At 39.1% G+C, this 24,176-nt stretch overlaps 2 protein-coding genes across 13 annotated transcripts in view; one reads left to right on the top strand and one right to left on the bottom strand.

The window, feature by feature from the left end:
* The window catches only part of BRCA1 (BRCA1 DNA repair associated), a 59,830-nt gene extending 55,866 nt beyond the window's left edge, over positions 1-3,964 (bottom strand). For 6 of the 8 annotated variants that reach the window (XR_012778620.1, XR_012778621.1, XR_012778619.1 and 3 more), the window contains exons 1-4: positions 3,737-3,961; positions 3,017-3,114; positions 834-887; positions 420-500 (exon numbers count right to left, since the gene is read on the bottom strand). Coding sequence is in view for 4 of the 8 variants with exons in the window: in XM_075522914.1 (XP_075379029.1) it covers positions 420-500; positions 834-887; positions 3,017-3,096 (215 nt within the window). In the remaining 4 variants the exon portion in view is untranslated. Of the gene's footprint in view, positions 1-419; positions 501-833; positions 888-3,016; positions 3,115-3,512; positions 3,650-3,736 lie in introns of those variants that run through there. The other 2 variants (XM_075522917.1, XM_075522915.1) reach the window with 2 other exon arrangements.
* An 87-nt stretch (positions 3,965-4,051) lies between these two features.
* Positions 4,052-24,099, top strand: NBR1 (NBR1 autophagy cargo receptor). 5 transcript variants are annotated; one of them, XM_075522919.1, is made up of 21 exons: positions 4,052-4,378; positions 6,747-6,809; positions 8,129-8,147; positions 8,534-8,556; positions 9,477-9,665; positions 10,198-10,272; positions 11,417-11,634; positions 12,748-12,912; positions 13,399-13,605; positions 14,911-15,070; positions 15,581-15,868; positions 16,318-16,470; positions 16,954-17,029; positions 17,494-17,604; positions 18,085-18,273; positions 18,393-18,527; positions 19,133-19,496; positions 19,800-19,894; positions 20,471-20,549; positions 21,313-21,418; positions 21,807-24,099. In XM_075522919.1, exons 1-21 carry the CDS (start codon positions 4,220-4,222, stop codon positions 21,981-21,983), a joined length of 3,051 nt encoding a protein of 1,016 aa, XP_075379034.1. In that variant the 5' UTR covers positions 4,052-4,219; the 3' UTR covers positions 21,984-24,099. The 5 variants fall into 5 exon arrangements, with proteins under 5 accessions (XP_075379034.1, XP_075379035.1, XP_075379038.1 ...); XM_075522923.1 differs by having other exon boundaries at positions 4,054-4,378; positions 9,447-9,665; XM_075522920.1 differs by lacking the exon at positions 9,477-9,665 and having other exon boundaries at positions 4,053-4,378.
* Positions 24,100-24,176: the final 77 nt, after the last annotated feature.

Raw genomic sequence — 24,176 nt, 5'->3', positions numbered from 1 at the left:
TAAAACTGCAAAGTGGAAGATGAGACAATGAGAAATTGTTGCCAAGGAATAAGAACACAATTCCCCAAAACAACCATCACTACGGGAATTAAAACCATCACAAAGTGAAAATTTCTTTTTTTTTTTCTCACGTAGGTTTAGCACAGAGAAACTAGTTGTAATGATTGAACAATAATACAGTCTATACTTGATAGCACAAATATTTGCTAAGAATGGTGTCTTCACCTGCGATCACTTGAAAAAAGTTTATATTGAGGTAAGGCACTAAAGAGTTATTCCTTTAGAAACTGACAGTTTACTTAATGACCACCTTTTCTTGTTTATTTCAGACTTCTGCTGAGACATTTTTAAGACAATTATTAACTTGTCCTTAGAGTTCAAACTTCTCATCCTCAAGCCAACTTCCAAAGATGCATTACCTCTTGGTAACTTCAGTCTTGCATAGAGGACACTGTATCACACCTTTTTTCTTTTTGCTGAGGAGTTTGAACATACAGAACCTAGGAAAAAAGAATAATCACAATGGTAACAAAAGGGAGGATTTTATTTTCTTTAAAATTGAGCCTAGGCGTGCACCACTTAGTAGAAATCCATCATTATCAAGCTGAATGCCTGCGTTCTCGTTCTGGTGTTACGATGAATTAATCGATCCCCTTTAACACATCTGTGAAACTGCAGTTATTTCTTATCCAGAATTGATTTTTTCCCCTAAAATAGCTACACGTTTAAGTTATCAAAACACAGTATACATCATTAGCACTAAAGAAAAGAAGTATACATGGAGAATAAGAACAGATTGACTAAGCATTGCAATCACAAGTTTTCAAACTTACCTGCAGAATATGTGATCACATTTTGTTGAAACTGGCTCTTCTACCACATCCAAGCTACAAAAAGAAAAACGAAGGAAAACAACAACACAGAAGTTACATATAAAATAAGAGCAACAAAATAAGATTCAGAAATACAGTCACTTTTCTGAACTTTAAAAAAAGAAATAAAAATCTTGGTGGGGAAGTAGGACAGATTTGACAGTTTTTCATTTTGAGAACCAGGTACTCAACTACTGTCATTATGCGATATATGCGTATCTACTAGCTCTTCACAATCTTTGCCTGTCTCTGGCAAAAAGACAGCATTTTCTGGAAACCCCAGTTCAGCAGAGCAGGAAACTTGGTGTTAGGACACTAAAGTCTTCTTTTTCAATGCTGACCTCCTGTGACAAGACTAAAGGACAGTGTAGTTCTGTTGGGTTCAGGAGCCCACTAGACTCTTACTATGTTTGTATAAACCAAACGCACAGATGTGTCAACACAAATATTTAAGTTATTCCTCCCCCCACCCCCGGTTTTCTATTCTAAACCCATGCCTGTCTAGCACAGTGTGAAAATTAACATTTAACTTGATACTAAGGCTTTCAGAAAAGCTCTAACCAATTCACTTGTTCAACTCACCTTAAAATATAATCTACCTTGAACACATACTAAAACCAACCAAACAAAAAATCATTTAAAAAAATACTGCTCTAATTTAGGCACACATTGTGTTACAAACCCTAGTTACATAAGAAAGGTTTCATGAGTTTCATAGACTTTGTATGTACATAATGAAGCCTCTCTGTGATTGTGTTCTGTCTACAATCTAGTTGTATGTACAAAAGTTTATATAATGTTTCCAATTAAACCGCCACAACAACATAACTTGGAGGAAAACAGCCAAAACAAATATAACACTATTATTGCAGAACAGTCTAAATTGTGCCTATAGCAAAATATACACCAAGAGCCAAAAGCAGCCTCAGCATTACTTCTGCATATATTATTCATTCCCCAATCTCATTCGTTCATATTTTGGGATGTTTTAATATTTTGCCATAATAGAAAAGAAAGATTATACCTCTATGCCTTAATGTCACATATGGAAATAAAGCGAGACAGGCCCAACCTCACCATATTCACAGCCTTCTGCGCAGTTAATAATTACCAACAAAACTGCTAGGTGCATTAAAATTCTGGTTTTGACCTGCCATTCACAATGTGTCTTGCTATTTAAGCTAAACAGTACACACTTCCATGATCCTTGTTGCACAAATACAAAAAAAGTAGACATTGACAACCTCCATTCCATGTTGAAGTCAGCTTCCTCCCATCAATCAGCAGTACCAGACTGTGTAAGACCACTTTCTGAGATATTTCATTATTCCATCAAATTCCACATGCAATAAAGAACAGCAGATGTAGGAAATAGTTTCCATTCTAGCTCTTGTAACATTGTTTGTTAAGTCAATGAATAACCAAGCCAACCATCCCATGGCGATGCCTCAGCAAAAAGCATGCTGCTTCTTCAGAAAAGTCTGGATGAAAGTTTTTTCTGCGTATCGCTACAGACATTCTATGCTTCCGGCTCTGTGCCTTTGCAATAGGTGTTATTACCAAGACAGAAATTATCTTGGTTTTCCAATGGCAGTAAAGTAAAATCTTTCCAAATGGATTTAAAATGTAAGGATTTAAAAACATTTGCCACCATAGACAAAATAAACTTCAGCAGTTTGATTCAATGGAAGCAGGAGTCTTTCAAAAGCTTATCAGACATTCTAGGTGTCTAGGCTTTAACTAGAACCTATGCTATTTCAGCAGTTGTTTGCATTAAAGAACTACAGACTTACCTTTTAGAGACAAAGGACAAAGATCCAGGCTGCTTTACAAACAACACTCTAATCCAATCAGTTACATTTTTTTCTTAACTGGATAGAGGACTGACACATTTAGGTTATAATAGAAAAGCAAAATTTACTAGAACATAACAGCAAAATACAGGTTCTGTCTTGCACTTTCTCACTTGAGCCTTACAAAACATCAATATGCTTAGCCTTAAAATACAATTCTTCTTGTTTTCTGATAACCCATAGAACTGACAAAGCATTTGAAAAGAAAGGAAAAGAAAAAGAGAAAAACAAAAGACTCATTAACTATACTAATATTACTAATATGGAGTTCACATTATTCTCCTGGCATACCATATTGGGCACTCCAAGTTCTTCTGCATAGCTGAAAGCACATTTTGTACATCTCCAATAGCAATCACTGAGAAGTCCATCCTTCACGTCCAAAATTACTCTACAGAAAAAAAAAAAAAAAGTAATCAGCTTTGTTTCTGATCTGTTGTATCCCGTGACCATGTTTTCTCCTGTATGGCTTTTCTATAACATGCTGAACAGTATCGAATACTTAGCTGCTATTTCTTGAGAGAGGCTTTACAGCATTGGTGGAGTTCTTACACTGGGTATTTAGAGTTAAAACCTGTCAGGTCTCTTATAGTCAAAGGGGCAAACTGAAAACTCAGCAAGGGTACACGCAAGCAAAACAGCGAAAAAGAGGAGCTTTCTAGGTGGAAAAGGATGTAAAGGAGCCAGCAGACATGCTTACACAAAGGACCCTGCCTACACCAACCAGCACAGGTAAGACCCTACAGCAAGCATAGCAAATCCTGAAAACAAAGAGAAACCCCTTGACCTTTACGCGGCGGCAGCTCGGGAGCAGGGACGGGCCCTGCAGCGAGGCCTATCAGCAGGCCTATAAGCGAAGCGGCCCAGCGCCCAGCTCGCCGCACTCCGGCCGCCCGGCCCAGACCGCCCTGCCGCCGCAGGGAGAGCCGGTCGCCGCTGGTGCGGCCCACCGGGACGCTGCCGAGACAGAAACAAAGACAAGTCGCGGCCGCCCGGCGCAGAGCTACTCACCCGCCCTCAGGAGCCTCCCTGCAGCATCACATTTCGCGCCCTTTCCACTGCCCCGGAACACGGCGCACCGGAGCAGCCAATCCTACACCCCGGACGCCCCACGTGGGCCGAGAAGCGTCCTCTGATTAGCTCCTTCCTGTCCCGTGACGCTCCCGCCCCTGCCACGGCAGGGCGGTGCAGGGAAGTGCCTGGCTGATTGGCTCTTCCGCTGCCGCGTGACCGCGCCGCACGTAGTTCAGCGGAGTGCGCAGGGGCTGGCGCGGCGTATTGTGGGAGCTCCGGCGCAGCCGCGGAAGTGCGTGTCTGCTGGCGGCGCGCCGCGTGCCCCCGCTTGCGCGCTCCCCGGCTCTGTTTATTGTTGTGGTTCCACGGTGTCTAGCCCCGCCCCCGCCGGCCAACCAGGGCGGTGGGGAGGATGAATGGCAGGCGGGACCGCCAATAGCATTGCGCGGAGGGCGCGGGGCTGGTCGCGTTCGGTCCGCCATGTTAGGATTGTCGGGCCGGCTGTCAGGGCTTCGCTTGCCTCCTCAGGAGCGCGGCATGGAGCCGCAGGTGAACCTCCGCGTCACCTGCCGTGGGGAGGCCCAGAGTTTCCTGGTATCAGACTCGGCGCACACGACGTGGGCGGATGTGGAAGCCATGGTGAGCGCTGCCCGTCCCGTCCCGCCTCGCCGCGGGAGGCAGAGCGGAGGGCCCGCCGCGGGGCAGCGCAGCCGTAGCCGCGGTGCCGCAGCCGCGGGGAGCCGTCTCGGTGAGGCGCTGGGGGTGTAAGCGCCTCTCCGGGGGCCCAGCGTCTTCTCTCTTGGCATCGTAAGCCGTGTCCCCCATTTCACAGGCTGTTAGAAGTGGTGGTTTATTCTGTTGCAGTCTCGGTTTTTCTTTTAGCGTTAACAGTAACTTTTGTTACCTAGAGTGGCGTGAAAAAACTGTTTTTGGATAAAGCTTCTTATAGGTCGCTTGTTTTTCTGTGTGAGCAGGTGGCCATAGTTGTGTCCTTTGCTCTTTTTCACAGTTATGGATACTTGGTTTTGGCACTGTACCCGTATAAAGTGCAGTCTGTTCCTCCTATTGCCCATTCTTCTACTCATTCAAGTAGATATGGTGAAGTAACACTTCTGTTGCTTATAGAACATTTTCCTGAAGATTTGTCTTTGCTCTCTGGGGTACTGAGTCACTAATATACATTTTTTGGTTTTTTGCTTCCTGGTGCCTTGTGTGTGCTAGTTTGGATATAACTGTTTTTGTTAGTGGGCCATGCATGTGTAGACAGTTGCTTCTGAAGGTCTGTATATTGTGCACTTGGTATGTTGAATAGTTTTTGTCTGGATGTTTATTTCCAGTGCTGTTTAGTGAAAATTCCTGTATCAGCTGAGGTTAAAATTGTGTAGTAAGGATTCTGTTGGTTATGATGAAGCTGCAGTGATTTATTTGTTTTTTTAATTATTCTGTAGCAACTGTTCTGTTTTTCTTAGCTTACTCTAAGTTGCATCTTAAAAGATCTTGCCAGTATTTTATTTTCTCTCTTTCAAATCTTTTTTTAGCTAACGTATTCCAGTGTACCTTGTAGGAGGTTCTTGCATTGTGAATGACTCAAATTCAAAGTTTGAACTGCATTATCTTCACTCATGGTATTTCAGTCTTCTAGAAGAGGCACTAGTTCAGGCTTAAAATACTTTCTGGCAAGTAGATCCTTCAGGAATGTCTGAACTAGTCAGAATCCTGCTTGCATCAAAGCTGGAAGCAGATTGCTGTGTAAGCATGGTGTTGCCCTTAATCTTAAGTAGTCTGAGAGTGAGGGTGTGTTTGTTCAAGGTGTGGTGTTCTACTACAATAATGTTTCTCTAATCAAGGTAGTACCACTGTGTGTCTCTGCACTATGTTGTGTGAGTTACTGTTTCAAGGTAGTATCAGTTAAACTGCGTCTTTCTTATGTTTTAATGTATTGTTAAACATTGGTGTTTATAAGGGGTAACCCGATCTCTGGTTGTAGCTTGAGTTTTAGGGGAACAATTTGTGGTACTAGACAATGTAGATACAGACCACAGTTTCTTCTTGATAAGCTGAGTTGTTTCTCTCGCTGCACTCCCAAAATTAATTTGGCATATGTCACTGTAAGAACCTTCCTGTAGCACATTCATTGCAGAATGTATGTAGCTATGTCATTGTGCTCTTGTGGTGCTATGTAAGTCCCAGCCGTCTGCTGTCTTCTAAGGCTGCTAGCATTCTTCTGTTAGGTCCAGGCCAGCAGAATGTGTCTTGGATATAGCAGTTTTTCAGAGAGAGTTTCTGTTGAGGAAAAATACAGCTTGTGTAGGTAAACGAAACAAAAATGCACGTGAGCCTCAAAGACTGTTACACAACATAGGGAAACAACGGCCTTCGTTTATGGTTCGTTTGATGCTGTTTGTTCTGGTCTATTAATGCAAAATACAAAATAGCTGCTCAGCTTTATTCTTCTCATTCTGATCTCTATAATGGATTTATATATTCAGATGTACAGTGCATCAGCCAGTGAGTAGTAGAATGACATACTTTGCTCTTTTTAGTACTTGAATTAATCCTGGTTTCTTAAAACACAAATAGGTTTGTGGAAAAAAGGCTGCTCACCTCTGTGAGCTGTCTTCCTGGTGCTTTCTAATGTAAAAGTTAGCATTCAGTGATCGTTTGCAGTGTTTACCATGATTGAGTTTGTTAACCCTGAGTTAGTCCTCTTGTAATGGAAAGATTATTATTTATTTTGGGGTAAACATTAACTAGGGAAGGTGAAACATGAAAGAAATGAGTGTTTTTCTTTTCATTATAACAGGTTAGTAAATGCTGGAGGCAAGGCACTGGGCAGAGTTGTTCAACTCCAGAAAAATGGATTTTGTAAAACAAGTATTTGTTTCAACTGAGAAACTGAAGGGAAGGGCAGAAGGATTAAAACATTTTACACTATTAATAATCATGATTAACTGAAAACATCTGTAGTCCTGTCTCATTGTGGTTTTGTGTTCTTTTTTCCTTACAGGTTAAAGTTTCATTTGATGTGGACAACATTCAGATCAAATACATTGATGAGGATAATGATGAGGTAAAATATCCCCCATGCTCCTAGCAGGTCTACTGAAATGTGACTGGTGTGAACCTTTCTGCCTCTTGATAATTTGTAGTGGGTCCTTCAGGAGTGTCTGTTATGTGGATCAGAGGTGATGTTTTTGCCCCTTTGATAAGAAAATAGCTATTAATCTTGTGGTTTCACTCTTAATGTAGCATACTTTAAATATTTTTTTAGAAGCCACTGCCTTTCTTTTTCCCACCCCATGGAAACAGCCGGTGGTTCTACATGCTCTGAGGGATGAATACTTCTGTTGAGGGACTTTTTTTATTTTTCATTTTATCAGAATAAGGTAGTTGTAACTATTTGTGTTTGCACCTGTGGTAAAGCCCTGTCTCTTCAATCTACACTCCTTCCTCTGGACAGTGTAGGTCACCTGTCACTAGCATATGTTTACTTCAGTGATCTGGTGTACTTCAAATCCTCTGCTTGTTTTATGCAAATGCTGTAATCTCCAAGCAGATTACTGACTCAGAAAACAAATTGGTTACTTTCAGTTCTTGTTGTTGAGTAACTTCCTGCTTGTTATAACCTCACCCTCTCATATTCTTTCTGTTTATCTAGAGATTTAGAGTAGAATGTAGCTCTCAAACAGAATGTAACTTTTGCAAACTTGGTGTTCTGCTACTTGGTTTGCAGCTCTACTAAGTTGCAGAGATGGGGATCTTTGTTTTTATTTTTTTCCCGAAGGGTAAATGTCAGGATGCTTCCAGCAACATTTCAGGGAAAGATTCTCCCCTTATTTTCTAGGCTGTATCTATATAAATATATAGATGCATCTGTTAAAGATCTTTTTCAAATACTAATAGAGTCGACGTTGTTCAGAATCATGCAATGCTGTAGTGATTAAATAGCTTCTTGTATTAGTAACTTCTATGTGCAAAATTGACAAATGAGCACCTGTAGAAGATGGGCTTGGCTTGTATCTAAGTCAAAAGAACAGTTAACTGTTTCATGTTGGGCATTAAAAGTGATTGGGTCCAACTTCTGTGTACTTGTATGCAAGTCAGCAGTACCGGCACCAGCTTACTTCCAGTAGATGAGACCACGCTTGTTCTGGATGCTAGTAGGGGCCAGAGACCTTGCTTATTGTTCAAATCTAATAAAGAACATGGTCTACTCCAGAACACTACAGCATTGAGTGATGATTAAACACGGCAGCAATAACAAATATGCGAAGGAGTGGTATTTTAGAAACTCTGAATAAAACTACACTTATTCTGAAAGCGTGTTAATTTTAAGAGAATCACAAAAATATGTCAGTGGCTATTATTCACTATTATTTCTCTTTGCAGGTCTCTGTGAATAGCAAAGGTGAGCTGCTACTTCACTGAAGTGAAATCAGTAAACAGACCCCAACTGTTGTTCCTGTTTTTAGAGAAGCAGTTGAGAATGCTTACTTTTTGATTTTTGGATTTTATGTATGGTTGGGCATCAAATTCTTTCCGAAGGAAGGAGTTTTTGATCCATAGGAACAAATTGGAAATGACTAAATTAGTGGAATGTTAAGTCTCTAGGCTGTGAGAATGTTTGCTTGTTGCCATATATACAACTGCTTCCTTCAGTAGCACTATTTTAAAAGAATTTACAGAAGGTATGGGAGACACTCCTTGATGTAAGGGTCCCTAAATACTATGTGCTGAACGTACCTCTATTGTTTGAGACAGGGAAAATTCACATTTCTTTTCCTTTTTCTTTAGAGGAATATGAAGAAGCTCTGAAGGTAAAGACTCTCTTTGACTCTTTTCAATATGTTCATCCTTCTCCAACTAAAATTGGTGTAGCTGAGAAAAAAACAGCATTACCTGGCCCATGGAAATCAGAATAGCTCAGTTTTCTAGCTTTGGACACTAGCTTGAATGTTTTATTACAATTTTTTTCCACCCAGGCTGATCTTGATTCATATAAATTAGTTGAATAAGCAGTTGTGATTCAGGGCCCTGAGCAGCCAATTCATTGATTAAATGACTGGTTTTCTCAAACACTTAAACAGTAATCCCATGTTTGGAGATACTGGGCTCTAGTGGGATCCCTTTAAAAATCTTGCCATGTAGACTCTAATGTTGTACTCTCTGGCAATAAAACTTTTAATTGGTATCAATGTGTAGTTACTTTATAAGCGGTTAATTTTACTTAGACAAAATAAGAATTGCATTCCTTCAAATTTCAGTTGTACAATACTAATAATTTCAAGAACTTTTTGTTCGTGATCTGAATTTCAAATCTGACAATAATTGGGGAAATATATAAATTAAATTATATATTATATATAAAATACATAAATTAAAATTTACTGTAAGTTTCTGGACAGAATCTCTATTGTTTACTGGCTCATATGAACAGCTTTATTGTAGATTGAAAAATTCTTGCAGAATATCTGCATAATTAACCTTTTGCTTATAATAAACTTTTTAATAAAATATTGGTACCCTTTAAGAAAAGCAGAATAGATTATCAGCTGACTGTACCTTGGCATTTCACTCAGTTTTTGTTTTGTGTGTGTTAGTCTTTACCCAACCTCTCCAGTGCAGTGTAGTGCTGTATTTTTTACAGGATTTTGTATGTTGGCTGTAAGTGCAGTAAATATGGTGTCTGTATGTACTGGTTATTTAGATTGCAGTTAAACAAGGAAATCAACTTCAGATGAATGTGTATGAAGAAAACTCTTCTTCGAAAGAAACTTCACATTCTTGTTCTTTGCAACTACATGAAAAAACTGTGACAGAAAAGTTGGCACCTCTTAAAGATGAGAAGAAACCTCTTTCACACTATTCCATGCCAGCTCAGGCGTTAGAGGAAGACTTAAAAAATGAAAAGGAGCTGACAATTCAGGTAGGATGCAGTGCTGGATTATGTATTCATTAAAACAAAGAATTCATAAGTGTAACTCACTTTATAGACTGATTGTCATCTTTACCCATACATAAAAAAGTTGGTCTTCATTTTCAGCTACCTGCACCCATTGAAGCTCACAAAATTTGTTTGAAAGTCTTCAAGAGGATATTTTGATGCTGCATTTAGAAATACAGATTCTTTCATGTTGACTGTTCTTAAGTATTTTGATAAACAAAGCAATTGGTCTCCTGAAGCCCTGATTGCCATCTAGTAACTTCTGTTTGGCTTGATTTCTTTGGCTTTGTGTAATTCAGAAATCTTTCCTGAAAGATGTCAGTGGCTTCCTTGTGTTGCTTTCCCACTGCGTTCTGAAGAACTTGAAATTTTTTTTTTTTTTTTTGTAAAGATCCTTGAGGGGACAGCTATTTGAAAGTGGTTAGCTTGCTGTATTTAGTTTTTTTGCAGCTTTGCATACTTAAGTTTTGTGACTTATTTCTGTGGTGTGTGTTTTGTTTGTTTTTTTCCCCAGCAAAAGTTAAATCACACTAGAACAGGAAGAACAAATGAAAATCCTCCAGGGTGGTTTACTAGCTACTTGGAAACAGTAAGTGTGTTTTCTTCTGACTTATAGTATTCTTAAAGGAATATATAAGAGGCTGTGGGTGGAAAGGATACCTGTGATGCTAACTCTCTACATCTCATCATACTTGCTCTCAGTACTTGTGACCAGCATCTTAAAGGGCATTTAGGCATCTAATCTCTTTGCTTTTGTGGTGATAAATGGAAACTAGATGTCTAACTATGACTGTACAGTGTAGGTGTTACCTTAAAAAAAAAAGTTTGATATGTGCCACTTCTCAAAAATGGATTGTTTGATTTATGCACTTGATTGGTTTGAGTGTAGTTTTAAGTAGCTTCCATGCTAGAATCCTTGTTGCACTCCAGATAGTCATAGGAACTTCAGGGTACTCATGATGAGAGAGAACATGAAGTACGGTGTTGCTGTTGGAGGCTCTTGTTTGACCAGTTTCAATAGGGTAGTACTTAGGGTTTTCTGAGTTTTGAAGCATAGCATTTGATGACCTTGCTTTTCTTGATTGTTCAGTTTAAGAACATACTTTCAGGAGGCCAATTAGTATAACCTATAGATTAATAAGATGTGGATGTTAACTTGTTTTGAACAGCTAATAAACATCTCTGAGAAGCAGTTAGATACGAATGCTAAAAACTAATTAGCTAGTGAGTTCTTGAAACTAAAAGGTACAGTGGTACAATAGTATATGCATTTGTCTTTAAGCTTTTTTTTTTTTCCTAGCATCTCCCTTCCTTTGCCACCTCTTCTACAAACTAAATATAGGGGAACTTAATGGTTGTATTTAAAACATCACTGGTGGACAAAATCAGGACTTCGTAGACACTCCAGAGGGGTTTGTTGGGAGTTGTGTTAATTGCCTCAGATTAGTTTTGTTCCCTTTGTGCAAGGTTATGGAAGAACCTTAATATTGTAAACATGAATGTATGATTTTTAATTTGCCTTGTTAAAACCTATGGGCTGGTATTTTCTAAAATACAAATCCTCTTTGAGGAATGTGATGCTTGTTTAATTTCATCTGGAATGTGCTGGGGGGATGGGAAGTGGATTCTGAGCTGCTTTATGACTTATGGATTGGGAGACTTGGGACAGCATAATCCAGCTTTTGAAGCTGTGTACGTGGGTCTCATCCATGACTACTTTAATTTTTTTCCAGTTCAGGGAACAAGTAGTTAAGGAAACTGTTGAGAAACTGGAACAGAAGCTATACGAGAAGCTTGTTCATCACAACCAGCCTCCAGATTTTTCTGAGAGCTCTATTACAGCAGCACCTCCAACTTCAACGAGCCAATCGGGGAATGGCAACCAGTGTGACTGGCTGATCTCCTGCTGCAACTGCCAGGCCCGTATTGTTGGAGTTCGCTACCAGTGCAGGTAGAATATGATGAGAGATGGGAGTGTGGGAAGCCTAACATGTAAGGCATGTGAATGAGTCTGAGAAACTGTCTTGGTGTTGTAGACTTCTAGATTTCTAACCTGCAGCTTGCTGTACGTTTTGGAATCTCTAGTATGTATCTCACAAACAGCTTATGTTCTGTGCTGCGGTGACTAGACCTTGTCTGCGTAAGAGCAAGATTAATACTATTTTGAGAAAATGGGATTGTTAAAACAAAGTGAGAGAACTTTATAATACTTGCTATAGTCTTAAATACGCTTTACCTTTTTTTGCATATAACATGCAGTAATTGTAAAGGCAAATGTTTCATTCAGTTCAGTTAACTAAACAAAAAAGCAAAACTTATAACCACCAGTCTGTAATAGTCCTTTATTTAGTTCTGACAGTCAATAAGACTTAAGGCAGGTAATGCTTTTTTTAATTATCTCACTGTTGTCAGTTTAATAATATGAAATAGGTTTTGATGAGTGTCTTAAGTGAGGTGCAAAAGTGGGGTTTTTGAGTGAGGCAGCTGCTGTAAAGGTAAGTATTTTAGGACTAGGCAGCAGCAGTGAATGGAATGCCAACAGGGGTTTTTCTTTGGATGTTTATTTTTCTTGCTGGCAGGAGCTGACAGTCTGTTTTTTACCAGTCTTGTTCCTGCAGGAGCAGTCTGCTTTGCATCCCTGAATACTTCAGTTGACTTATCCTCTGTATTTTCATAAGTATGATGCTGTTTCTGGCATTGGATTTCAGGATTTTCCAGATCCAGAAATTCAGGATTCAGGATTTCAGTTTTATCCTTTACAGCAGCAATTATTAGTCACTTGTGCTAAAGGAAGCATCAGGTTTTTTTCAATGTGTATTCAAGAAGGAAGTGAGAACTGTGTTGCAGTTTTGCCAAGGAGAGATACTGATCTAGATGTCCCAGATGGCTCCAAATAGTGATGTATAAGTGAGAGAAAACCAGCTTCTGTTTCATGCAGGCTCTGCTTACAATGGTAGTATGATACGGAGTTGTTTCCCTGCAGAAATGTAAAGATTAATTATCCTTCAGTGTCTTTTTCTAGTGCATTAATTCTTGGTAACCTTCTGCCTCTTCTGCTTTGCAGCCTCTGTCCAGCCTACAATATCTGTGAACAGTGTGAAGCAGGAACATATGCACACGATCCTAATCATGTCTTGTTAAAGCTGCGAAGACCTGTACTATGTATTGCTGAGAACTACAGCCTTGGAGAATTTTCACCTCGCCTGCCTGCTACTCTGGAGCAAGTTAGGTAAATGGTGGCACCCATCAGTACCTGACAAGATTATCCTGATAGCAAAGTGGAAACACCTGCATTGGGGTTGATGTTCAGCTTTTATTTTAGCTTTAGAGATACCAAGAAATGGAAATGGTACTCAAATTTCATTGTGAGTAGCTAAAAATAGCTATATACTTATAAATGGCTTAAGTCAAGAATCTTACCGTGTTTTTAATAACAGAGTAGAAAAGACAGAATTTTGTCATAGGTGGGTAGCAAACTTTGAGAGCTTGCTTTTTCTTTGAGCATACTCTGCCTTTAAGTTTGCTCTTTCACTGAAGCCATTCAAAATATCTTCACAAGCAACTATGAAGATGTTCTTTTAAAATAATCTGGTCTCCAGTCTAGAAGCATGAGACTTTTCCTGAAGTGTTCCCTTTGAGACTAAGACTGTGTTGGTTAAAGCTAAATTCTAATCAATTTAATGTATTGTAACAACGTGGCTTATTCTCTCTGCAGGCTCCAGAAACAGATGGACAAAAGATTTCTGAAGGCAGAAAAGCAAAGATTACGAGCAGAGAAGAAACAGCGAAAGGCAGAGGTCCGAGAGCTCAAAAAGCAACTAAAATTGCACAGGAAAATTCATCTGTGGAACTCCATCCATGTGTTGGAAACTAGTGGCTCACCTACTCTGAAATCTGAGAGTCTCCAGCCTAATACCTTCCTGTAAGAGATGTTAGCTGAGTATTTCTTAGTTGTGCTGTCTGTATTTGTGATGAGACCAAGTTAAAGTAACAGGAGGAAGGTTATGAAATTGCTCATTTAAAGTATCATTTGTCCCTGTGAGAACTTTGTCTAAATAGAATTTGCAAGGTGGAGTGTTTTTACTGTTTTTACTTGGGAGGAGAGTAGGAGAAGAAAAAAGTATAACTGATGGTTATTACCAGAAACTTACAGATTTGTATAGATTTAGGAGGAAGGGGAATGCCTAGGATTTACATATATACGCATGCATGCGCATACAGTGTAAATTAACGTTACTGTCACTTTTAAAAAAGTCTGTATCTTCCTGCTATATTAAGTGTCTCTGCATAAAGTCAAGTACATTCCGTGTGCTTATGTTCAGTGCTCTTCCTTCTTTTTTCCTTTTTTTTATGTGATCTTGGGCTGAGGCTCACTAGACAGCAGCCTTTGCAGACAACCACTTTGCGTTTTCCATTCCCTTTGGTTTTATGAATGTAGAGGTGTAAAACCTGTATAGTTCTATTTTCTTTAATTCATCCCTTCCATTTAGGGCATTTAAAAGTCAAGTTAACATTAATCAGTTACTTACATTTGTGGGGAGCTTGAAATAGCTATCTTTGCTTCCTTTTTGCTGAACAGGCGTATTACAGGAACAAAACCAATGCTAATTTAGGTGCAAATTCTTTTTTTAGATCTTTTAAAGTTGGCATGCATATAAGCTGCTTCACCAGTCCCCTCTCAGTGTGCCCAAATTAACAGTAAAGCTTTAGATTAAATCTAGTTTTGAGCCCCTTTCAGGAAAAAACTGTAGTATCTTGATGAAAAATGTTGCTTGTAAGGCCAAATAAAAGACATTAGTGCTTAGACTATAGTGCAATGTTTTTTATTCAACATCATAAAGATAATGACTTCATTCTCTAACAGAATAACATAGCCTGAAGTGCTGTCAGACTAAATCAAATCAAGTGAAGAACAGTGAATTTTTCTCTGTCAAACCTGAGTTCTGTAATTACGATAATAATCTTCCAAATAAGCAAATCTTGCTTTGATGTGTTTCTTTTTTCCTTAAGTAAGGGAAAACAAACTGCTATGTGGTGTTTAGACTTAAGATGAAAACAGTAGCTAAAATGTTAGAGTTTTGAAACACTTCTAGGGATAAAAGACAAAACCAAACTAAATGGCCTCCTCCGTTTTTAGCCAGTGAAATAGCAGCTGAAGGATTTCCTCAGTTTTGGTGGTTTTTGGTGTAGTTTTTTGTTTGTTTGTTTCCTCCCCCCCCAATCCCAGGAGTCCTAGTCAACCCTTCCAAGCAATTGTCCCAACACTAAGTGCAGTATTTGTGGATGAGAATTTGCCAGATGGGACTCACTTGCAACCAGGAACAAAGTTTATCAAACACTGGCGAATGAAAAATACTGGCAGTGTGGAATGGAGCTCAGACACAAAGGTATCTTTACTTTGCTATTACTTTTGTGCACTAAAATAGTTCTGGAAGGTAATATTCGTATGCATTAGGAGTCTGAATTCTCTGTCAGAACCCGTTTAGGATTTCATTTGGCCTGTTAATTCACAAGCTGGGAATTCTGGGGCAATGAGCTGTCAAGGTACTCTTTACAACTGCAGACTATAGGAGGAAAGCAGACAAGATTAACATCACTGAACGTGTCTTCCAGTGTTGTTATGTTACAGTTCAACCCTGTTTACAACAGGTGTGTTCCTTTTCTGACTTCAAAAAGCCTTTCTTCTGTGAGTGACTGAGTTCATGTTGAAAGATGGGGGTATCTTCTTACTTTGTGGTGATAGTGACTAATGTGAGAATGCTTACTAGCAGCCTCTCTTCTCCATACCTAGTATCTACAAGGACTTTCAGCAGAGGAACTTTAAGTGCTCCTTACCGCCCACGATTTGCAGAGAAGCTTGTGAAGTTAACTTTTGCTTTTTCTGTTGCATATTTCAGCTGAAATTTATGTGGGGAAATCTGACCTTGGCATCTTCTGAAAAAAAAGATGTGTTAGTGCCATCCCTTCCATCTGGACAAGTAGGAACTGTTTCAGTTGAGTTTGTAGCTCCTAATATAGAAGGAACTTACACTTCTCACTGGAGACTGTCACACAGAGGGGAACAGTTTGGGCCCAGGATCTGGTGCAGTATTGTTGTGGATCCCTCCCCAGCTACTGACTATCCAGAAAGCAATTGGAAGGATTCTGACTCCTGTCAGAAGGATAAAGCTTCCAGCACCAAACAGGCAAGTAACTCGTATGGTATTTGGGGCAGTTCTGAATTGTGTAGTTGAAGGAGCAAGGAATATTGTTTGGTGCAATGGCTTAGTATCCCTAAGTATATTGATTTCCAGGGGATTCTTTTAGTTGTTTGCTTGTAATTTTTAGTTTTAATAGAAAAGAAACACAACTTTTATTGCATTTGTAAGTTCTAAAATGGTCATTCTTTTTGACAGGCATGGGATTAGTTATCAGTCTGTGGCAGCTATTTGTCTAGTTCTTTGATTGAACTGAAACACTGCAGGATTTCTTTTTATGTTAGGTCTTGTCCTTTTGGCTGTAAAATGAGTTGAATTAAATCTCTTTTCAAGTTACTTGTGTTCTTATACACAATATGCACGCCTTACATCTCATGTAACTTTTATTTGCTGCCTGCCTAAGGGGCTTCTGGGGTGTTATTTTTTTGCTTTTGCAGGATGCTTCCTTAAAGACAGAAGCAGGTGCTCAACTGATGGGTGAGATCATGGAGCAGGCTGAAATACCTCTGCCAACTATTCCTTTAAAGATCAAAAATCTGCCAAGTGAGAGAGAATTTTATATCCCATCTGTCGATCTCCTCACTGCACAGGTAAAGTGCTAAAATTCAGGTAGAGATAAAACAAACCACTTTGGGTTTGATACCTAGGTACCTAGACATCCATAAGAATAAAAAGTTTCTGAGCTCTAAAATAGCCACTGTATTTTCAGGAAGGGTATATTGCATTTTATATAGTAGAACTATTTTCTTGAATTAGTATCAGGGACTGTCACTATATGGAAGGTATGCGCAGGACAGACTAAGATTCTCAATAAAGAGTCTCACAGGTTTGGGTCTTTCTCTGGCCCCTAACAAGGGAGTACTTAGCTTTGCCTCTTGCTGCCCTAATTTGTGTACCATATTCTATGATGTGGGTGTACGTTATGGGAAAACTGCCCTCTGTCTGAGATCACGCCGAGTAACTAACAAAGTGGAATAGACTTATTTGTAAGTTAATGGGCTCTGATGCTGGGAAGTACAGCATAAGATTCCATTTCAGGGTTTGCTGATGAAAACTCTGTGGTGTTTCTGTAGGATTTGCTGTCCTTTGAGCTGTTGGACATTAATATTGTGCAGGAATTGGAGCGAGTGCCACACAATACTCCTGTTGGTAAGGTTCTTCTCATATTCTGTATGCTGTCTCTAGCATTCCGAGTTAACTGTTTACTCAATGAAAAGCTGAACTTACTTGTACAAAAGGCTTATTTGCTCTTCAGGCCAGAATGTCTTCCCAGCTCTCCTGTCTTTTCATTTTAATTCATGCTGTAGTCTTAGAGGAGATATTTGATAGTGCTTTGTGTCCTTTGTGGCTTTCAGTCTTGGCTTCTTTTCAGCTTTACATATCCAAGACCATAAGATTCCAGACACTGAAGGCTGCCATTTTCTTTGCTTAACCAGTGCCAGTGTAATGCAAAGCTAGTTGTTTATTTCACCAAATTATCTTGTAAGATAACTGGGTTTCTTCAGTCTTGGAAGAATATCCCTTAAAAAAGGGTAACTTCTTAAAAAGTTGCCTCCTGGAGGAAGGTTCCTACTCCTTTAGTGCCAATTATCTTTGCTACCTTTGTTTTTCAGACATGACTCCATGCATGTCCCCTTTGCCACATGATAGCCCCTTGCTGGAGAAACCTGGCTTAGGTCAGATAGAGGAGGAGAATGAGGGGAGTGGATTTAAACCAGTGTCTGGTAAGCGGTAGTTGTGGGGGGCTTGGGGGTGAGGGGATGAGGATATTGTCACTTCTGTGCAGTCAGCAGTCTTGATGTCTAAAAAGAATTCTAACTCCTGTCTTTCCCTTCTGTGGAAAAACATAGTTGTTTGGCTCATAAACCTGTAGTCTGATGGTACTTTCTGATTGTAGAGGGTGCAGCGTAATATATGTAGAATTCAAAAATACAAATGCTTCTTTTGATTTGTCTTGACTACTAGAATTGTTGGGAGAATTAACAATTGCCCTTTATAGACTATACTCAAACACTCCAGGTGTGGCCCACATACATCTCAATCACTTTCACATTCGACTTGAACTGAATTCCAAAATCTTTCAAATTGCAAAAAGAATTAACAGATAGAGTCAATATTAGCCTTGGCTAGCCTAAAAAATACTCCTTATACTTACATTTCCTTGTGGTGGTGTTAAAATAATCTGTTATGTTTCCCTTTCAAAGGAATGACGGAAGCCTGCTTTCCTGGAGATACTTATGTAGTGAAAGTGAAAACTGAACATCCATTGAACCAGGAGGAAGGAGAAGAAGATATGAGTGGGACTCAGTTTGTCTGTGAAACTGTAATTCGCTCTCTAACCCTGGATGCTGCACCTGACCATAAGCCCCCACAAAAAAAGAAAATCCTCCAGAGTAAGTACTGTCTTTAGCTGGCTTCTGTGGCTTTACTTTTTTGCAGATACTGGCCGCAGATTGCCCTGCACTGCAGGTGGCGATATTGCTTTAATTGTTTTTCCTGATTGTTTTATTAGACTCTTTACAAACATTGCAAGACACCTTCAGTTGCAGTGTGATAAACGAAGAATCTCCTAGGATAAAAACTAATGCCACTTCCAAAAAGGAAGCAAAGATTCATCAGTCAGAGGCAATGACAGAAAATGACTGTGGTAAGTAAAATAGGTTTGAATTTAAGATAAAGCTGTAATAAGGTCTTCAAAAAAAAAAAAAAGGTGTAAAAAGATCTGATACTGTTCGAGGAAACTGATGAAGATGGTAATTATTACATCAGAAAATTGGTGTCACTACTCTGAACAAGCAGCTAGTTTAACAGCTGCTTTAAAAAAAAAAAAATTGAGACATAAAGGTTCCAATGGGGTATTCAAATAAGTGCTCATATGGAAGCACAAGCCATGCTTAATATATTTTGTACATGTAGCTTGAAGTCAGTGCTTTCAACTTTCTGATGCATGTACCTTAGGAGCTGAAAACTACTGTTTTAGTTCTCAGTGTGGCTCTTATTCCTGTTTTAGTTATAAGCACTAACATCAGCAGCGTATCTGCGTAGGCTTAACAGTAAGATCTATTACTCTTTCACACTATACCCCCACCCTCCCCCAACAGACAAAGAAAATGGTACCATTAATACCAGCAGCAAAGGTTTACAGTTGTTTCTGAATACTTGCTTTTTATATCTGGGACAATACTGACTTTGCTGTTACCCATACAAAATGTACAATTGTTAATACTTCACCTTTTTTTTTTTCCCTGTTAGGGGACCTTCCACTGTCTGATGAGAAAGTAAGCCCCTGTAGTGATATCAGCAATTCTGATGAAGAGGAAGATGATGATAAAGATGATGTTCAAAGTCAAGGCTCCTCTGCTTCATCAGAGGATTATATCATTATTCTCCCTGAGTGCTTTGACACCAGTCGTCCTTTAGGGGAGTCTATATATAGTTCAGCTCTTTCCCAGCCTGGTTTGGAAAAGACAGGAGAACCTGAAAGAGGAGCAGAGAATCCAGAAGGGGGAAGCCAGCCACATATCCACAGTGTCAGTGATATTTTGGCAACTTCACAAACACTGGCTGTAGTACCACTAACCCCAGAGGTTGCGGACACCTTGCCCCAGACACAAAGGTATGCTTCTTGGACAAGAACAAAATGGTTATGTTAGTGTTGCTGTAGAGTCTGCAGGGTGTTGCGCTAAAGTTCAGTGTCCAAACAGAAATTGTTGGAACAAAAGCTTTGTCACAGGCTGGAATGAATGTCCTAAATCCTGCAACTTCTTATAAAGCCTGTACTCGCTGATTAGGTGAGTGCAAGAGAGGGAAAGAAGGGAGCATGTGAAGCTTTTTCTTCTGTCTGTTGATCTTGACTTACCTATGTGTGTACGTGTAGAATGAAAGTAGTAGAAGTAATTTTTTTGCCTTATGTTCTCAGGAGTCTTGCATCTCTTCAGAATCCTGTCTTCCAGGAACCAAACATATCTGCTTCAGACAATATCTCTTCCATGCATCATAATCAAATAAGAGAAGGTATTGATAGGACTTAATGAAGGGTGCATCCACAGTTGTTACTGCCTATTCCTTATGCCTAGTATTGGATTTGATGTCATCTTGTTCTTGAGGAGAGCAGAAATCTATCAAGTAATGATTGGGTTTTTCTCTGGGTGTTGAAATTCTACTATAGAGAAGATTTGAGTAAAGAAATAATTGGCTTTGTGGATCAGCTAAGAGCATCTATTAATTAGAAATGGTAGGAGGGTACTCAGAAGTATTTGTAGACATCTGGAAAATTACCTTGCTCTGGAATTAATGAGCTATGTATTTAAGCTATTTTTACAGTCACTGGGAGCTCAGACAGCAGTTCATGTCATGTTAAAGTAAACACCCACTGACTAATCAGCCAAATGACTTCTGAAATTATTTTGATTGTTTTGACTGCAGTGAGAATCCTGTATACCTAGTTTGTGTCTGGATAACTAAACTTGAAAGTATTAATTTTGGACTGAATCTCACTCCTTTACATTTATGTACATGTTGCATCTCTGCATCTCTTCATCTTCTCATTAACTGGACATGTTGTTATGATATTTTTTCTTCCTCTTCCAGAACCCAGTGGCGAAGACAGTCATGGACCAGGATCTTCTGGATTTCTAACTAGTAAACAGAAGTGCTCAGAATACCCAAGGTAATGAAGCTGAAGCTGTGACTTCCCAAATGCTGTTTTAAACTAAGAACTGCTAAATTAGGCACCTAGGAAAAAGCACTGGCTTACAGATTTCATGTAGTCAGTATTTTGGTAGAAAGGCCTCCCTTCTTAAAGGAAACATATGCTGAATTATATAATGCTATATTTTCATAAGATCTTGGTTTCTACTTGGACACAAATATTAAGGATGCAGAATTGGCAAGCAAAAATGTATGAAGAGCTCAGGCTGAATCCTTCTAAAATTCTGTGGTTTTTTTCTGGAAAATCTCAGGATTCTTAAAATAGGGGTTTTGTAAGTTAGCTACAAAGTTAAGCATCTTAAGATACTGCGACTGGAGGAATAAGACAAAACATTGAGCAGAATATTGAGTGACTTGAGAATTGATGGAAAACAAATGGAAGTTACTCTGGCCTGAATGGATGTGTCACAGTGCACAGCTTTCATGTATAGATGTACTTTTCTGGGTGAGAATACTTAATTCTTTACAAACGGCCATGTTATGGAAAGCAAACTAATCCACTTGAGCATAAGACCACAATTTAATAGAAGGTATCAAGAAAGAAGGAATGAGTTTCCTGGATAGCTCAATTCCCGAACAGCAATGATTCCTTTGGATCATAGGTTGTTCTCTCCAACAAGAAGTAAATGTCAGATGGCACATCAAAAGGGAGAGACTTGCATTTCATGTGAAACAAACACTTGGCTTTATTGACCCTAAAGTAATACTCGACTTCTCTGCAGATATCCTCAAGGAAGCAGCATTGCAGGAGAACTAGTTAAAGGAGCTTTGTCAGTTGCTGCTTCTGCCTACAAAGCATTATTTGCCGGACCACCCATTATAGAACAGGTAAATGTCTTTCCTGTATGCTATGTGAGATTCATAGAATGCCAACCTTAAAATTACAGGTCTGTGTTTTATAAATGTATGAATATTCTATATAGGACTTCATGCAACAGTAAAATGTTAAGCTTGATGGCATCCCTTTAAAGTATGCTGTTCCACCAGCAGACAGGGAAATCCATACTCTGAGGATAGAAGCATGTCTCTTACTCTGTCATGTAAGAGTAGTAATTCACCTTTGTAAGTGAACAGTGAAAGTGAACATAAACAGCTTGATTGTGGACAAAAGGACCTCTGTGCCTTAATTATATTCCAGTGTAATGCAGGGCCACTGCTTCAAATGGCAAAAACAAATTATCTTTTTATAGCTTAGCTTACTACCTTTTGTTTTCAGCAGGCTGCAGCTACAGAAGAGCACACTACCGCTCTGCTATCCAGTCTGTGTGAGATGGGATTCTGTGACAGGCAGTTAAACCTGCGACTGCTGAAGAAACACAACAATAACATGGTTCAAGTGGTAACTGAGTTGCTTCAGATCAGTAACAGTGACTGGTACAGCAGTAGGTGCTGAAACTTCCTGGTGCAGGGAGGAATCGTCTTCATTGAGTAAACTCATTAAACACTGCAACAGTAGCAGGCTGCTCCTCAGCTGCTTTCTGTTTGGAGGTGTGACTGAAACTTTGGCTTTTCTCTGAGCTTTTGACTTTTTCTCATGGAAATGTCAAACAGTGCTTGCCACAACATCTTGTGAATTGGAGACCAGAATTTCAACTGTTATTTGGACCTCATAGTTAAATGAGTAGTCTTTAAGTCTCTAATTTCATACTGAATCCTTTTATCAGGGAATCCTGTAGAATTGCTTTAAACTTCCACCCAGATGAGAACGTCCCCTTTTATTGTGTGTAAGATTTTTTTTTTTTTTTTTTTTTTTAGGCAGCTGGAAACTTGTTTTGTTGACTTTTAACAAGCTTTGGAATAGGAACCAATGTAAAATGCTGCTGTAAAATGTAGTCTTGCCTAACTTACAAGAGATGCTCACAACCAGCAAGTTATTTCTTCTGATATGATTTAGTAATTGATTTGTCCAATGCATGATAGTAATGTAACAGACTTAAACCTTACAAATGATTCTTGGAAGAAAAAGGTTGCTCATACACAAAAGCCATCTTGAACCATCAAACAACTTTTGAAAAGTCTGAAAGTGTAACCACTGTTAAACTGATGAATACCAGGAAAGTCATTGTTTCTTGTAGCAGAATGAAGCAGGAGAGTGGATTTACCAGCAGCAATTGAACCATCTCTAGTAATGATAGTGCAAAACATATCTCTAACAGGAAAATATAGCCTACATAAAATATTTTGTTAAAAATGGAGTGTAAGGGTAGTAAAGGCCTTTCTAAGGCTCTTTATAGGCTCTTTGTAAAAATGCTAACAATTTGACCACTATCTTTTTTCAGTTTAGTGCAAACCTCTTACTCTGTTAATACCACGTGGAAGAATTGAAGAATGTGTAGAAACGTAGACCTGAATTGGAGTACAAATTCTGGTAAAGTTTAGGAATGGGAAGAGTGCTTGAGGTAGGGATTGTGTGACTTACGTTATAGTTTGAAAAATGTGTTAACTTAAGCAGTTTTAAGTCTCCAGTGATGGTTCTAGCTGCTCCTGTGTTTCCATGGACACATTTGTAGGATCCATTTTTCTCAAAGATTTTGCTTTGGAAGCCCATATTTAATTTGGAAATCTAAGAATTCCCTTCTAAATGTGCTGAGAGATTTGATTCTGAAGAATCACGAGAAACGAGCACCATACACTGCTGTGCAGTGGTGTATCCATAGATAACTTTTCAGAGTCCAGTCCTCTGAAGGTGACAGCAGTGTTGGCTACGTTCTTACTTTCAAGCAAACTTTTTTCCCTTGCTGCATAAGAGACCACTGATCCTAAAATGTTATTACTGCTGCTTCAGACTAAGGTGTTCCTGTTTTGTCACAATGTAGCTGAAGCAGGATCAGTATTGTGACTGACCAGGTGATCAGTAGTAGTAATTTTTTTTAAGACATAATACCCTTAGAGATAAGATACCATTAAAATAATTGAAGAAAAAAATGTATCATACCATTTTTGTTTTAAACCTATTTTTATAGATTGTGGAAGATATACTCTTAAATGTTTATTTTGAAATACAGTAGAACTATTTTGCAGTGTTTCCCATGTCTGTACCCCAGTACAACTGTCTGCTGTGGACCAGATACCGATCTTTCTGTAATTTGAAGCTACTGGGGTTTTTTCCCACCTTAACTTACACATTCTGTTTTGAGTACCTTTTGGCTTATGCCTGCTCTAGAACGAGGAGGAGGAAAGGACCTGGATGAAGTGCAGTAGCTGGTGAAATTTCTGAGCGTGGTGTGGCTGGCTGCTCTGATCTGGGATGCCCAGCAGGACACATGTTCTTTCTGTGTGTACCTTCATGCTTAGAATGTTAACGTGTTCTATAAATTAACAAAACACTAAAACGTTTGAGGAGGAACACTTCATTGCAGACTGAAATGTGAAGTGTGAAATGCTGTTTAGGTTACTTTTTACTAGGATTTAATAATGTATGCTCAGGCTTAAGCTGTATTTCTGTTGGCTTTGTATATTTTGTTAATGGATGCATGGTATAATTTATAATATATTCTATAGTGCAGATACGACCTCTGCATCTTGTTTTTAAGTCAACGGGGAGGAGGGGGAGGACCTGAATAACACAACAAAACTCTTCATCCCC

The sequence above is a fragment of the Mycteria americana genome, chromosome 22 (assembly GCF_035582795.1).
Source record: "Mycteria americana isolate JAX WOST 10 ecotype Jacksonville Zoo and Gardens chromosome 22, USCA_MyAme_1.0, whole genome shotgun sequence".
Classification (NCBI taxonomy): domain Eukaryota; kingdom Metazoa; phylum Chordata; class Aves; order Ciconiiformes; family Ciconiidae; genus Mycteria; species Mycteria americana.
The sequence above is the reverse complement of the archived record's forward strand: the minus strand, read 5'-3'. Positions and strand labels throughout refer to the sequence as shown.

Excerpts from the sequence above, each read along its gene's own strand:
- NBR1 (XM_075522923.1), top strand. The coding sequence starts at position 4,220 with ATGTTAGGATTGTCGGGCCGGCTGTCAGGGCTTCGCTTGCCTCCTCAG. Across the intron at positions 10,273-11,416 it reads TTACTAGCTACTTGGAAACA|TTCAGGGAACAAGTAGTTAA; the intron begins GTAAGTGTGTTT and ends ATTTTTTTCCAG. Across the intron at positions 18,274-18,392 it reads AAAAAAGAAAATCCTCCAGA|ACTCTTTACAAACATTGCAA; the intron begins GTAAGTACTGTC and ends TTGTTTTATTAG.